We start from the raw sequence: 17,231 nt of genomic DNA on the forward strand, positions 1-17,231 counted from the left end.
TTTATCCTTACTGTTATTGTCCTTGTCTAAACAAACCCCCTCTTATGCATTCATGAGTCTTACAATTATAGAAGTAGCAATGCCAACCTTGTTTTTCTGCCATTATGTAGATATTCATCATTCCAAACCTGCCAACATTCGTTAACGTTTGCAGGGATCACTGCTTCTACACACATACACACACTCATACACACATTTTCAGGAACATGTACAGATTGCCTGCAGCTACAATAGCATCATCACCACCATCATGACATGCACACAGCAGAATGGAGGTTAAATTCAGAGACTCCTGTGTTGAAAAGAGAAGCTAATACATTCATGGTTTAATTAGTCATCACTGTCTGCAAAGGGTAGCTTTAATGTCCATTTCTCCTTTGATTTAAGAGAACCAATGTCATCTGGTGGATAGAATGTCAGAGTAGCACTTGTGAGACCTGGGTTCAGATCCCCACCTGGCTATGGAAACTCATTGGAAGATGGTTCTGGTAAACTGCTCTTCAAATATCTCACATAGTTCAGAAACCTTGCTGAGGTTGTCGTAAGTTGGACTTGATGGCACAGAATGCACAGTATTTGATTCTAAAAACTTTTAAAAATTGAGCTTCCATTTTTCCTTTAAAAATCCCAAGTCTGCACCACCGTCACCCCCTTGCATGTCATCTTATAATCTATCTGATCTGAGGAAGAACCCAGATTACACTCAAGCAGCGACATACATTGAATAGAAAATATTGTGGAAATCTGAAGAATGATCTCAAGTCAATTGCTAAATCGCTAAGTGAACAAATCATTCTCTCCGCCCAACAGTTTCAAAGGTTAATGCTTTTAGTCTTTTGATTCACACCAGTGTTTCACGGCTTAACATAGTTTCTGTTTATGAACTTGCTCTGTTTCCTCTCAGCAATAATAAAACTTCCCAATGTAAATGTTAAAAAGAGCTCCTTTGTCACTGAAAAAGATTTTCAACACACAATATGCCAGCAGTTTTTTTTTTTCCATGCTGCAATGGGAGAGAGGAAGGATATAGGTTTTCCACAAGTTACTGGCAGAATTATAAAAGGATGGCAATTCACCATGGGTACTGTAATGGTGATCTCATAGCATTTCCAAATATAGCCCAGGTTTCAAAGTGTTGTGCCATCTCATATTAGGATGACATCCTTTGCCAATTGGAATATCTTCTTTGAAAAGCTGAATTCTGGGCCATATTATGAAACAGCTTTTGAAACTCCCCTAAGATATTCAGATGTATTTCTTATGCAGTGTGGGAAGCAGGTCAGTACAACACAGCTGAGGTGACCCAAGAAGCCCTCAACTATGCAGGAGGTTTGGTGCCTCCCCACAGCAAAGTCATCTCTTAAGAAAGTGGGTTACCTCTGACCTGGGGAGGAGCCAGAGTGTGAACTCTTCCCAGGGTCCTTGGGGCTTTTGCTGTTATCACAATAAATTGGCAGGGGACAGCATTTCCTTTGCAAACACAGTGTCCCACTCAAATTCCATTTCAGGAATACACAACAGCCCCACAAGGCCCAGCCCCAGGAAATGAGTTGAAGGGAGTCACTCTCCCCCCCTCTTTTCTCAAAAGATATCCCCTGTTGTTGCCTGTGAAACTTTAACAACCTAAGGCCTATAGCATGTTTTCACCCACCCACCCACATATAATATCATTATTAATTATAGTACTTGTTTCATGAATCGCATCCACAACAAATATTCCCCTCTCCAAGTCAGTGGCATCAGTTGGTAGGGAAAATGGGGAATCGGGTATATGATGAGTCTCATTGGCTGGTGCCCTTGACAAGAGATTATGTACCCAAAGTCCAATAATAATAATAATAATAATAATAATAATAATAATAATAATAATAATAATAATAATTAGAAGAAGAAGAAGAAGAAGAAGAAGAAGAAGAAGAAGAAGAAGAAGAAGAAGAAGAAGAAGAAGAAGAAGAAGAAGAAGAAGAAGAAGAAGCCACAGTAGCTGGCACTGGAAACTATAGTCCCCAAAATCAACTTGACTATTGACAATGAATTAAGAATCCTTATTTTGAACTAAGTGCAAGGCACAATTTTGACTGAGAAAACTCTAGAAGGTGACTTCAGGATCCAGGAGTGTGAGGCTCTTGTATAGAGAAACTTTTATTGCTACTGATTTGCAAATTAATGATGTTGTTAAAATAACCCAGGCTAATGCCACCAAGTCATTATCCCCAAGTCATAATTAAACATGAGCAGCAATAGCAGCAACCCTTTTTAAGAAGAAGAAGAAGAAGAAAACTGCAGAGTTGGAAGTGATCATCAAGTCCAACCTCAGTCAAGGTGGCACAGTGGGGAACTGAACTCCCAGCCTCTGGATCCACAGCCAGATATCTAAACTACTAAACTACGCAGCTTTCCAGCAGTTCATAGTGACACATATGCATGCTGCCTTTACTTAATTTGAATAGTCACATTTATTTCTTACCTCAGACAAAATCTTTGAAAGCCTAAGAGCATTTTGACACCTGAAAGCCCTTCTAAGCCTCTTTTTGACCTGCATGTATCACTAACTTCTGAGAAAGGGAGGCATTTTTGATGTGAATATTCTGTGAATATGTGTTTCACATACATAATCCTAATTCAGTGGGGGCAGGATTTACTCAGTCTCATTTATGGAAACAAAAATGTACATTTTATTTGATATTTGACTCTGTACTGTGTTAAATAGAAAATAGTGTCTTTAAAGAAAGGGACAAGTCTCCCTTTTCAGAAACCAACAGAAAAGAAAAATGGGAAAAAAAGATTTTAGGAATTGTTTGGACTTTTTGGTTGCAGCAGGCCATCTTTAGTTATTTGTTTGTTGCAAAAATGTCTATGTATAGTCAAAATATTACTATAGCTGGAGGAGTCTGGGATCTGTCACACATTCCTGGCTGCTCTGTAGCAGAGTTTTATATAGAGGAAGAGGAAAGAATCACAGAACTTCAGCAGCCATAATGTTGCCTTTAATGCTGTGTCGTGATTCTACTGGCAAGAAGCTAGGCTCGCTAATTACAGCATTCTTTTTCTCTTTAGTCTGGAAACCATCTGAGCGCTGTGTGATCCGAATCAAGATTCCGTTAGATATGCATCCACAACATGTACAAAATACCATCAGTCTTAGAATAAGAGGCCTACGACTCAATAAGTTGCAGTTCCTTTTGTCCTGCTCCAAGCATCAGCAAGTTCATGAGTCCACCCAATCACCAGCTGTTGAAGCCTAAGGGGGACTAATTTCTTGAAAAGATTTAAGCCAGAATGTTGAAGATACCAATTTTTGATAATAAGCCAGCAGTCCAAAGACAAGCTTTATTGAACTAGAATTTTCACTGAAGAGCCTGAGTACAGCGTTCTATTTAAAGGGCTTTGTTCGTTCTGACAGCATCTGTTTTCTCCAGGAGCTTTCAGGACACAGCAAGTGCTGCCAGAATGAGTTAGATACTGAAAATGTGAAATTGGCTGTTAGATCCTGGGACAATGTGGCTGGAGCAGATCTCTGAAGTCAAATCACAACTACTTGTCTTGGGTATGCATTCAATTGCGCAGTCCCCAGGAGTGTAATCTGTGAACTTCTTTGCCAGGTGTTCTCTTTAGGATCTGTAACAAATACTGTTTCTTTCTGATTATGTACTGCAAATCAGTAGATCTAGTTGCTTTTTAATTTTATTTATTATTTTTATTTTCAGAAGTACTTAGAATAGGGACAAGGTATCCCTGTCACAAGGTCTCCCAATCTGAAAGCCTTCCACACGTCTTTAGCTTTGGTTCAGGAGGAGCTGAGTAGGGCAAACAGTCCAGCCACACGATGTTGTAAATATAGGGGGATTGCTCTTAATACCTGAGCACTCATCTTAACCATCCACACTTCCCATAAATACATACATGCCCTTCTCCTATGTTCACTTGTTTGTTCTATACCAAGAGCAGCTACACTTGCTTTTGCTGAATAGGCTCATAAACTTTATAGAAGAATAGAGTTAAGTGGGCAGCCCAGAGAGCACTGGAGATTAATCCTTGTTGCCCCAGTGCTCAGCAATGGGAAATTGATCATCTCAGATATTCAGTGCAACCAGGCCTGGTGTTTCCACACTGTTAACTGAAGTGGAAAAACCGTTTCATCCAGGGGAGTTCCGCCCCCAAGGTCCCAGGCAAGATTGGTTTCCTCAAGATTGATTTCCTCACTGCTAATCACAATGGCAAAACAGCTTGGGGGGGACACGTTAGCCTCCCCCCTCCATCTGTGTTCCTATGCCTATGTGTACTGTGCAGGAGAGAGGAGTATAATCTCTCTGTGTTGTGGTAAAGAGAGGTCTTCCTTACCTCACCTCAGCAGGTTGATGTTTGAAAATCAAGATTGCCCTGACTTTCATGGGTGTGATCCCAGCTCATGAAGGACTTCCTTTCTTTTTTCTTGATCTCAGTGTGCAAAGATGAGAACTTTAAACCAACCCATCTCCTTGTGCTATAATTTGGAGGTGTATTAGTGTGGATTTTTGCACTCCTGTGTTCATCTCTTCTTTCGTGTTCTGCATTTCCTTGTACTTATAATGGTATACCATTAATGTGCACATTCTTTGAGTCTACTCCTTTATCACAACAGCCATTGTTCATGTGATCCTAGTATGGTTTATAGCATAAACCTTATGCATTTTCATTTATTTGTGGTTCTATTGATTGCAAACTTTATCGGGCATCTTCAAATGCACATGTTCATCACTTGGCAATCACACTTCCAGTGAATGAGCTATTCCAGATCTGACACTGTGTATGGAAATATAATCTTCAACATTACTTTGGCCTCCTTCAGTGTGACTTCCATTGGAGTCAGCATCCAAATGCATCTGGTAGTCCTCCTACATTGGGTAACCAAGTGCATACAGTGGACCCTCGACTTACAGACGGCTCGACTTACAGACGGCTCGACTTACAGACTTCTCTGGCTGCAAAATTTAGATTCGACTTGCAGCCAGAGAATCGACTTACAGACCAGAAAAAAAAATGGAATAAAAATAGAATAAAAACCACTGGTTATGGGATTAATCGGTTTTCAGTGCATTGTAGGTCAATGGAGATTCGACTTATAGACTTTTCGACTTGCAGCCACCATTCCAATACGGATTAATTCCTTAAGTAGAGGGTCCACTGTATTTGAATTAGCCAGCCTGTATTTGCTTTGTATTGAAGAAGACTTGAGAGAAACTTTTTGAGGACTTCAGTGAAGTTGTATTTGAAGACTTCAGGCCTCTGCTTGTTGGAGGTCCTAAAGATATAACGCATCTACCTTTGGGTAGAGTGGGCGGCATATAAATTAAATAAATAAATTAAATAAATAAATAAATCTTTCATGTCTTTTTCTTTTATTAATTAATGTTAATGTTTATTGGAAATGTAAGTTAAAAGAGCAATATTGAACATCAACAATCTAGTGTGTGGATGCTGGCTTTTAAAGGAATGGTCTTCTGTAGGAAGAGGATGAAAAGGGTAAGCACTGGGGAATCTAAGTGTTAAGGATGGATGTGTTAATGGCTTCTCCTGCCCTAAAATGAATTACCACTATCTCATAAGCAACCCAATTAAATACAGTACAGTCATGCTCCACTTAACGATTGCCTCGCTTAACGAGGAAATCGCTTTACGATGAGATTTTTGCTATCGCAATTGCAATCGCAAAACGATGGTCTAAATGGGGGAATTTCGCTTAGCGATGATCGGTTCCCTGCTTGAGGAACGAATTTTTGCTTTACGATGACCAAAAACAGCTGATCGTTGGGTTTCAAAATGGCCACCAGCTGAAGAAAATGGCCCCTGCTGTGCTTAGGGACGGATTCCTCGCTGCACAGGCATGGAAAATGGCCGCCCCTATGGAGGATCTTTGCTGGACGGTGAGTTTTCAGCCCATTGGAACGCATTAGCCAGGTTTTAATGCATTTCAGTGGGCTTTTTAATTTCTTTTGACGATGTTTTCGCTCTACAGCAATTTCGCTGAAATGAATTAACATCGTCAAGTGAGGCACCACTGTACTGAAAACTCTTAAGGTGGTAGGTAAGTGTTCAGCAAACTACCTGAATGGTGCCATTTCCTGCCCTGGTCTCCATGGGCCTCTTCTTTCTGCAGCAAAGAAGATGCTTACAGCCTGGGATCACAAAAGCTGAACTACCAGTGCTAAAGAGAACATATACTTACCAATGCCATTTTCTCCAGGGGACAAGGGTAGCTGTAGTTCTACCAATATGATCCCAAATGAGAGAAGATGTGTCTTGGACACATGGAGAGGTTGGCAAAGTTGTATTTTTAGACCGCAGCTTCCTAAATACTACAGCTAACGTGATCACTGTCCACACTGGCAAAGGGATTCAAGGATTTTAATCAAAAGTAATTTGTCTAAAGTTCAGATAGCTGGTTATTTTTTTAAAAAAGATGTCATTGTTCCTGATATCAGGTTCTGTCCATCATATGTATTTCTGACAATACCAATCAGGATATTTGCAACAGTGATCACAAAACACACCAGAGTTTATAGTTTTACAGAATTATCCTATTATTACCCTCAGGCTAATCACATCTGTGATTGTGATTACAGTTGGTTCCCATCTTCTGGGATGACAGCTTAATTTATTTTTACTCTCTCAATCTGTTGTTTCATTTGCATTGGTGACATTACCCTCAGAGCTCTCTGACTGGATTAATAAAAAATGATTTTTGTGAAAGAAAAACAAAGCAGATGGATCAGATGTCCCAGTTTTATGAAGGAAACAGAGGAGCCGTGAGCCTGGTTTACAAATAATTGTCCAAAACCAAGTGTTAGGAAAATGAGTGCAAAAAGATGCCACTCTTTGCTTGTTCAATTTAAATCCAAAACCAATAAAAGAGACAGACAACCATTATTTTGCATTAATCTCATGAGACTGTTAGCTGAAGTGTTCAACTTGGACCTTGGGCAGATTTTTATTCATATCTTGGTTCCTTCCAGAGTTCTTTGATTATAACTTTCGACATGCACTTTTAGGGTCTAACCCCCTTCATCTGTGAAACAGGAGTACTAACACTACTCTTCACATACCTAGTAAAAGATGTCTTAATGCACACTAAAATTGGCCATATAATCCAATGCCCAGTTGTGAATACTTAATCAAAATCAATGGTATTCAAGGATACACACATGTGTGTCAAACCACAATCATAAGCAGTTATCCTGATGTCCATTGGCTGTAATGCCTCAGCCCCATAGTGGAAGTCCCATGTTGTGTGGTAGGGTGCCCAACTTGCAGTCTTCCAGAGATAGGACTGCAGCTCTCAGGATCATCCGTGCCACTGCCTGTGCCAGCTAGGGCTGCTTGGAAACATAGTTAAGGCACAGGAAGTGTTTGCCAGCTCTCTGTCTCAAGGAGAGATACTGTTTGCCAGCTGTATTAAAATATGATTCATGTGTACACAAATAGCTACTGGTTTATGGCTATGGATTATCTGCTCATAAACAAAAAGTGGGGATGATCAAGGGACAGTGATATGAATTCCATTCCTGTCTTGAAGGGTTCTTTCTGAAGCCATGTTGTTCTCCCCACCAGCATGGAGACATGGAGCATCTCAGAAGAATGCCGGTGCCTCCATCCTAAAGCATCCCAACCTCTCTATGCTTTCCATTAGTTTGAAACACAGTTAGCAAGTGGATAGAAACTATAAAATGAGATCATGTCTCTTTTTTAAAAAGGCTGAACTATTCCATTACTGTTTGTCTTCAGATAGGCAGTTAAGACTGAGGGTTTTTTTAAATAGTCTATTGTCTCTGTTTCATTTGTTTGCAGTTTTGGTTCCAATAAATGCTTCACTTATTATTGTATTTTATTTTAGTGCTGGTTTAAGTAACTGATAGAAAGTTGTGCTTGAGCTTCTGGTAATAAATAATAAAACACACTCATGGTCAGTTGTGTGATATTTCTTGTGTGAAGATGTTCCTTATATTTCTTGCCATAACCAAGTGCATGGCATAGATGCAATGGGTCTTCTTCTTTTCTTCCTTTCAAAGAAAACCACTTCCATTCTTCCAAAATTAGTGGTAGCTGAAACCCTTCTGTCAGAATGGGGTCTGTGGGATTCTTTGGGAAAATTTCTGGGAGAATCCAGAGGCCAGGGAGGGAATGGCTGGGAGGTAGGTCCTGTCACCCTACAATATCTTTCTGTAGGAACAATTACCTCAGCCTGAAGTTTATGGTTCACCCTGTCAGCTCTCCCATCTTCCATTTCCATTCCTAGCACCTTATGAGAAGACAGGCCTAACAAACTGTAGAAGGATTTGAAAGCAAAACATATCAGCTGATGAGAAGGGCTCTAGCAAATGCCAAATATTCTCTCTACATTACTTACAGTAAAGGCCTCTAAGCACATGAATCCTTTCCACTGGTTCAGTTTAGTAGGTTTGTGAAGTGTGAAACTGCAGAAGAGGGAAATCTGCTGGCTAGAAAAGGGCTGCTGTGCCAGTAGACACTAAGGGAAAAGTCAGAGCACTGGCGTTTGGTACATAATTACTTGGAGATTTTGATATTTAGATGGTTCATTGCTGAACATACACATGCAGTTTCTCAGGTACTTCACCGTCCACACAAAAACATCTCATGGACAAAAAAAATCCACTCTGCTTTGTCTAATCATTTTGTCTCATTGAGTAAATGTTCATGCATTTATGCCTTGACTTACAATGGAGAGTTCAACACATGAGTCTAACAATCATGCGACACCAGATATATAAACTAGGTTCTGGGAGCTGTATGTGAAACTGGTCCATAGTTCAGTGTGGAAACTCTTTTTTTATAAACTGGGATGAAACCCATCAATTGTGGTATGTGGCTGAAGATCAGGTTCATGCAAAACTTCTTTTAGAAGAGTCTTGTCACATGAGTAGCATAAAGTGGAGCAGACAGTTTCACATGTGATCACCTATTTTCTTTGGTGAAATAGGATCTTATGAATGGCCATTTTCCAGTTCCCAAAAGGAGATCTATGATCTTGCACAACATTGCTATTGCCACTTTACCTTTTTCATGTAAGTAGATTGATTACATGAACAGGTTGTTCACAGGCAAACCTGGGCTTTGATCATGGAAAGCAGTTCTCTGAGACTAGAAGGGTTGTAGGTCAATGGTAGAGCTTTGCATGCAGAAATCCCCACTTCAGTCCATGGTATCACCAGGAAGAAATTAGAAAGATTTTTCTTCTGAAATATCAGACAAATCACTGCCAATCACTAAGCTGACAATATGGAGATCTTTGGAGTAATTTGGATGATCTTTTAATTAAACAATCTCTGTTGACCTTATCTGCTAGATATTTTATTACAAGACTTGATGTGCAACAGATAATGCCTGCAAAGATTTCTTAACTTACAGCAGTTTGCATCTAAAAGTGACATTAAACTGGACTAACTCACATATGCCAATAACCATACTTAAAAGTTGGTCAGAATAAAATGTGGTAATTACATAATACAGTACATGAATTTTAATGTATTCAAACGTATTACTAGCCAAGATTCTTGTACCAGCACTTTGAAAATTGCACTGTTGGTATTTCCTTTGCTCTGATTACACCCACTTAGGCTAGACCACTGAGGTTATTGCTTATAATCGTCTTACTTAGACTTCCCTACCACCATCAACAACATATATACATTTCAGCTTCTTGAAATAATTATGAGTTACATATGACACTAAAAACATCTTTCAGTCTCACAAATTGAATTCCCCCTCTCTTTTTTTGCCCCCAAGCTTAAAACTGCTATTAGAAACTTTAAATATGGTTAAAGCCTCCTCTCTACCATGGGCAAAACTATACAGAGGGAGCAAGAAGAGATATTGCAGGTGCTGTTTGTTTTTAAAAGAAAAAAGGAGAATCTTAGTCATTGAATAGAAAGGCATGCTCAGTATCACATATACTTTGACCTTTTGATTCACATCCATCACATTTTGTGATGCATCTGAATTTTGATGCTCTACCACAAGAAGAAGTCTGGGAGCTGTTTAAAAGCTGTTCCTTCACTTTGTTTTGTTCTTGTTGTTTAGATTTGATAATACATCTGGGAATAAGCCTAGCAATCTTCTGAAGAATGTTGCAACAACTGAATTTCAAAAGCAAAACACTGGACATTCTGGCCTTGGCTCTCAAAAGCAGTTCAAAGGTGTCTGGATTGGTTAATTTCACTTTCACTTTGCATTTGAAAGGTGAAGCAGGAGCTGTGGGCCAATCTTAATTTAAATATCTAAATGCAGATTAAAGTGACCGTCTTTAGAAGCAACTTTGGAGCCTGGTTGCTATTGCTTGCTGCCAGTGTTAAAATGATTATTCTCTGATTTCTTGCTATGTAAATTCATCTTAAGATTTCAAAAAGACCAAAATGTAATTGGCCAAAATCCTGTTGTGTAAGTTACACCTGCAGAAGGATGATGATGTCACCAGCAGGGGGAGCTTTTCTGTTTATTAAAGACTTCCTCCCTCGTTCTGCTGTTTTAAGGTATGTGAGATGTTCAAAGAATAGTTTACCATTGTCATTCCACCAAAAATCCCCATGGATTAATGGGAATTTAAATCCCGGGATCCTGAGTCCTAGCTGATCCAGCACACACCATGGAGTCTTCTATTTTCCTGTAGAGATTTTAAAGAAACTTGGGGAAAATGCTTGTTTGTTTAAAATTGTCCCTCACTGGCAGTGGTCTAATCAAATTTGATTTGTTGGGATTTTATTTTCTGATATTCAATGAGCATTTCCATGCCAGGCTTATCATTGTAACATCATTCTGTCATTGTAGACAGAAGATTGTCATGCAGTCACTTATATGGCTATGCTGAAAGTAGAAGAATCCAAAGTTGGGTGACACAACACTGAAGAACCAGCAGTTAAAGGAAAGAATTGGGTAAACAGAGCAATATCACATGAATGAATGAATGAATGAATGAATGAATGAATGAATGAATGAATTAATTAATTAATTAATTAATTAATTAATTAATTAATTAATTAATTAATTAATTAATTAATTAATTAATAGATAAGGGGTCAGGCACTCCCATTTCTTTAAGGACTTGCCATAGTTTGCTGTGGTCCACACAGTCAAAGGCTTCTGCATAGTCAATGAAGCAGAAGCAGATGTTTTTCTGGAACTCTCTAGCTTTCTCCATAATCCAGCGCATGTTAGCAATTTGGTCTCTAGTTCCTCTGCCCCTTCAAAATCCAGCTTGTTCTTTTGGGAGTTCTCGGTCCACATACTGCTGAAGCTACCTTGTAGGATTTTGAGCATAACCTTGCTAGCGTGGGAAATGAGTGCAATTGTACGGTAGATGGAGCATTCTTTGGCACTGCCCTTTCTTGGGATTGGGATGTAGGCTGATCTTTTCCAGTCCTCTGGCCACTGTTGAGTTTTCCAAACTTGCTGGCATATTGAATGTAGCATCTTAATAACATCATCTTTTAAGATTTTGAATTGTTCAACTTGAATCCCATCACCTCCACTGGCCTTGTTGTTAGCCCTGCTTTCTAAAGCCCACTTCACTCTCCAGGATGTCTGGTTCAAGGTCAGCAACCATAGTATCTGGGTTGTCCTGGATATCCAGATCTTTCTGTTATAATTCATCTGTGTATTCTTGCCACCTCTTCTTGATATCTTCTGCTTCTGTTAGGTCCCTACCATTTTTGTCCTTTATCATGTCCATCTTTGCACAAAATGTTCCTTTAATATCTCCAATTTTCCTGAACAGATCTCTGGTTTTTCCTTTTCTATTATTTTCCTCTATTTATTTGCATTGTTCATTTAAGAAGGCCCTCTTGTCTTTCCTTGGAAAGTCTGCATTCAATTTTCTGTAACTTTCCCTATCTCCTTTGCATTTTGTTTCCCTTCTCTTCTCTGCTATTTCTAAGGTCTCGTTGGACAACCACTTTGCTTTCTTGCATTTTCTTTTCTTTGGGATGGTTTTTGTTGCTGCCTCCTGTACAATGTTACAAGCCTCTATCCAAAGTTCTTCAGGCACTCTGTCCACCAAATCGAGTTCCTTAAATCTGTTCTTCACTTCCACTGTGTATTCTGGGATTTCTGGGAGTTGCAGTCCAAGAACATCTGGGGACCAAGTTTGAGAACCACTGCCCTAGATTATTCAGCTATACGTGGTTACCTTCATGTCTGAATTTGAATAATTCACTGGAACTAGAGAGCTGTGAAGCAGACATTTAGCCCTAGCGGGTATATTGCTTTTTGTTTCATTTTTGTGGGCCTTTATATCATATAATTGATAGAGAGGCTACAAGAGTATGGAGATGTTCCATTATTAGATTTAGATTTGAATGTTTTATCCCATCCTCAACTTTCAGATACAGCTAACTAATCTGAAAACTTTAAGGGATCAGAAAAGTGCTTAAATTCTCTCCATGACAGACATTCCTCTCCACAGGAATGTTGTTTTGAGCAAAACTTAGCTCTTCACACTTTAAAATGAAAATTCATCTGGACATCCTTGTATAAATGTTTCAGCTGTCTTGTGGAGCGGAATATCATTCAAGGTGAATTAAGATATTTTCATCTTTTTATTCTGCTATTTCTGAGCAGAATATGCCAAACTATTTTATATGCTTTAATATAATTTATATTTCATATACAAGAAACTATCACTCCAAAATGTTTTTAAAATGTAATCATAGAAAATACAGTCATAGAAGCTATTTCAGCCACATTTTCAAATGTAAAGAATATAATTCATAGCCTTAAGCAATTACAATACAAAATCAAAAATTCTAAAATGAATCCCAAAAGAATTAAACCAGCCAGCACAAATCTTTTTATTCGTTGTCCATGTTGCTTTCTCCTATCTCCCTCTAGCTAATTTAACTGCTTTTATACAATTTTGTATTCAATATAATCAGTACATTTAATTTCATTTCAAACAGTAAACTTTGTAACTTCTTTATGGTTCAATTGTGTTTCTCTTATTTCTTCCACCAATTTCTGAACTTCTGTCAAAAATTAAGCATTTCAATTTGTCTATGCATTTTCAGCCTATTGTAAAAGTGCAAGCATCTAACGAAAAGTTAACTATCAAGTTGGCTTTGTTACTAGAAACATGTGGACAGTATGAAGTTGACTTTTGTTCTACATTATCAAAAAGAACTTGCCAGCAACATTTCTAAAACATGCAGATGCATCAGCCTATGATAGTGCTAGCAATGAGAAGAAGAAACATCTTCCCGTTTCAAAAATCTTGCAGCTGCAAGATTTCAATATCTACTCAAAGTCTCAAAGAGATCTGAGTCTCAAGGTTAAAAAGATTTCTATTCTGGTTTATAATTGCTAGTGAAAGGCAAAGAAATGAGGCAATAAACAGGATTTTATTAGTTTTAACATCATCTCTTTGCAGCAAAAGACAACCCTTAGTTTGAACCAGTTCTCCCATGTATGTGCCAACAAACCTCTTAATTCAATGGAAAAGGAAGAGATGCAGGCTATCTTCCATGTTTAAAGCAGCTTGTGAGGTGAATAAGGAATAACGTGAGGTGTCATTTTTCACCCCATTTTTTTAGAGTGAGTAATTGTACACAATTCACAATCAAACATGCATGTCAGATGTCTTCAAATGAATATTCTTGAAACAGTTTTGATGTGAATTCAATGATACTTCAATATTAGAAAAGAAGACTTCCAAAAATCTCCCATAGGGGATGGAATAGCCATGTCAGTTTGAGACTTCATTGCAGCATGTTCCTTCAATGTGTTCCAGGTTTAACATGATGCAAATCAAACTCACACTTTTCTTTGAGGAATCATTTCTTTTTCAACATCCATCAGGAGGTTGTTGTGGGGGTTTTCGGGCTCTTTGGCCGTATTCTGAAGGTTGTTCTTCCTAACGCTTCGCCAGTCTCTGTGGCCGGCATCTTCAGAGGACAGCATACAGAGAAGCACACAGAATTTCCTTCAAACACTTTTCCTAGGTTAACATTTAAGCCTGAATTTGGGACTGTAAAAAAGAGTGGCATCCGTCAGGAGGTTGTTTATTTCAAATATCTTTACAGTGTGCTTTTTTGTTGTTTTTTTACTGATTTTTGGTGATTTTAGCTTCTCTGTACAAACACTGTGCCAGCTCCCTTCATTCCCCTTTTAAAATCTTCTTCTTACATCTGCCTTCTCTTTGGGCTGTTTTTCTCCTGCTATCTTTCTTTATTGTTGCAATTGCAAGCTTTACAACCTATGGTACAGGAAGGTCTGGGCAATGTAGTCGCAATTCCAAGTACTGCAGTTATGAGAGTGGAAGTTTTGCCTATGCATTGTCTCCATGGTGTACCGTTTCATAACAAGACCATGTAGATACATATAATTGTGCATTGTATAAAAGAAACTTTAGAGAAATGGCTCCAAAACTTGAGGCTCAGATATTCTTGGACTAGAACTCTCTGAATCCCTAACCCTTGACTATGCTATGATTTCAAGGAATTCTAGACCAAGGACATCTGAAGCCCCAAATCTAGGAACCACTGTTCTAGACAAATTACTTGTCTCCTAGGAGAATGCCCAAATCTCCAGATTGAATGAGTAGTCTATTTGTTTGATAAGTAGGAGGAAGAGAAGCATACAGAATTTCCTTCAAACACTTTTCCTAGGTTAACATTTAAGCCTGAATTTGGAACTATAAAAAAGAGTGGCATCATTTAATGAGTGTACTACCCAAGAGTTCAAAAAATGAGGGACCATTTTATATCCCAGAACTTGGATTTTATACAGTCTGCCATGCTCTGTTAAAGCCTCTGGAATTTTTTTCCACATGTTTTGTTCTGGTTTAATTGGTTTTTTAATAGGAACTGTAAATCTAGCAGAAAAGCTCCCCCAAATGCTAGAAGAACGATTACAAGAACAGTTTGAAAGTTTTTAACAGTTAACCTTATCATTCAGAAATGGGTTACTTTGCAAACACATACACATTAGTTTAATAACACTCTGAGATCTCCTATGGGTGTAAGCCCTATTTTATTGAACTGATACCAGCACACTGTTAGCATAAAGAGCTGACATCCTGTCAGCCAGGCCCTAGAGTTCTAAAGTGGAAAATCTTTCTGGATTTTATCAATCTCTACTGATGGATTACGTGCTTTCATGCCTCTCGGTTTAATAAAAAATGAAAATCCTTCCATGTAGTCTATTCAGCTCCCTAACATTTTCATTCTCAAGGTGTTGGGATTTGGTCTTCTGTTGAAAGAAAAAGCGTTCAGCTATACACGGTCACACTTTCAATCTGAAGAAATACCCAACTTGGACCAATTACTTTTTTAGACTATTTAGGCTCCTCTCAGTTACAATATTCTAAAAGACTTAAAAATCCATCCATTTTTCAACTGGCATTTAACTGACATTTCATTGGTTATACTGCTTCAGCTGTGAATATCTTCTTAGCCTGGCAGAATGGTGTTTTAATATTTTGGGGTTTTTTTTTCTCTTTTTGAATGTTATCATTTATTATAATATTATTGTACTTCTATTTTTATATTTGTGCTTTGTTTGCTGCTCTGAGTTTTTGTTATGTGCTGTCAAGTCGAAACCACAGGGCTTTTGAGGTGATATATTTAAGGAATTGTTTTATCAGTTCCACTCCCCCACTGACTTTCCATGGCTGAGCAAGGTTTTGAATCCTGGTCTCCAGAATCCTAGGCCATCATTCCATCTACTATACCACTTTGGATAGATTTGGTATAAAGAAAGGAGGGTTGTCAATAAACAAACAATCAGTAGCAGAGCTTGTTGTAGCTAATTCTTTCCATGACATTTTGCCACACTTTAGTCACTGGATTTCATCCATGTAGGGAATCTGCATCAAAACATATGCAGAATATTCTAGATTGATACTCCATTTTTCCAGAGCTTAGGCTGGATCAACGCCAGATTAAAGTGTACTGAGGACCACTTTGAAAAATAAACTGTTGACCTTTGGATTTGTGGCTGTCAGAAAATTGTATTTTGCAGCAGAGTTATAGCAGGAATACAGTCTAGTTCCATGATCATTGCATAATTCTTCGTACCATCATTCTTTCCTGGACCTACTAAATTTTAATATTTTATTTTGCCTATGGTCCCTACTGAATTTTAATGTGTGGTTTGTTTTATTCTGCCAGCGTTACCTACTGAATTTTAATGTTTTGTTTTGCCTGTGGTAAGCCACCTTTGTTGAGCAAACAAAGAGGGCTTTAAAAATGCATGATCATATTAATATGTGCCACACAGAGACTTATTTTCTCCTTTTCCCAAGGGTGGATTGGGATAGTCACATGGAGTGGGCTGTAGTCCATGAAAGTTTGTGTCATAATAAAAATCAGTTCGCCCTTTGAGGTGTCTGTGTTGTTGTTGCTTGTTTTGTTTTGTTTGTAGTCATCATTTTTTGGGATCAAGACATTTGTACTTGGAATAACACTTGCACTCTGAGGCATTTCTCAACCCATCCTGGTGTCCCTGTGCCCTCAGCATGTGACAGTTAGCAAACTCCTGCTGCATCTGGAGAACTGCTGTACTCTTGTACATTGAGTATTTGGGACTCTGAGCACAACAGATAGAAGGGATGGAATTCACTGTTTGCTTCATTCTCACACATGGAAATGAAAAACTCTCCCAAATTCTCATACTTTATATATATAGGACGTAAGGGATTTTTGTGTGTGGATAAGATGTGTTTTCCACAAAGAACAATCCTTGGATTTTGCTCAAAGAAAGTATCTTGTACCAAAAAACAATGTTTTGTGTGAAAATGTGAGGGATTTTTTGTGCAGGAAAAAACATGGTACTGCTAATGCTATTAATATTGGTCTTCTATTGGTCTTGTTGCTTTAATACTGAAGTGAAAAATCTCATAGCAAGGTGACCATTTTCAATGAGGCGTTTTGTACTGAGACATCCTTTTTTGTGAAGGATGAGAAAATTTGCAGGTACTGTATTCATGACCTCCTTAATAATATATTAAGGATGTAACAAATAATACTAAATCTATCCTTAGTAAATACTGTACAACTCATTTTATGTACTTTTGCCATACATTTTTTTCCTGTGAAACTGTGTCTGAATAGTCTTGACTGAAACACGTGTTTGATCTTTCTTCCCTCAAGCCAATCATTTTGGTGGAAGTTGAATGATTTATTTTACATTTGAAACACTTGATTGATTTGATTTAAAGTGTTCTCATAAATCATTACATTTGGACAGCA

General features: G+C 38.3%; 1 protein-coding gene across 11 annotated transcripts in view; it reads left to right on the forward strand.

The window, feature by feature from the left end:
* SHISAL1 (shisa like 1) overlaps positions 1 to 17,231 on the forward strand; it is a 108,224-nt gene that overhangs the window by 84,025 nt on the left and 6,968 nt on the right. For 6 of the 11 annotated variants that reach the window (XM_078394198.1, XM_078394191.1, XM_073000846.2 and 3 more), the window contains one exon: positions 3,058 to 15,183. The exons of the other annotated variants lie outside the window; for them this stretch is intronic. In XM_078394198.1, the coding sequence (XP_078250324.1) occupies positions 3,058 to 3,073 (16 nt within the window). In that variant the 3' untranslated portion in view covers positions 3,074 to 15,183. Of the gene's footprint in view, positions 1 to 3,057; positions 15,184 to 17,231 lie in introns of those variants that run through there. 11 annotated transcript variants of the gene reach the window in all.

This window comes from Pogona vitticeps, chromosome 5, assembly GCF_051106095.1.
Source record: "Pogona vitticeps strain Pit_001003342236 chromosome 5, PviZW2.1, whole genome shotgun sequence".
In the NCBI taxonomy this organism is placed as follows: domain Eukaryota; kingdom Metazoa; phylum Chordata; class Lepidosauria; order Squamata; family Agamidae; genus Pogona; species Pogona vitticeps.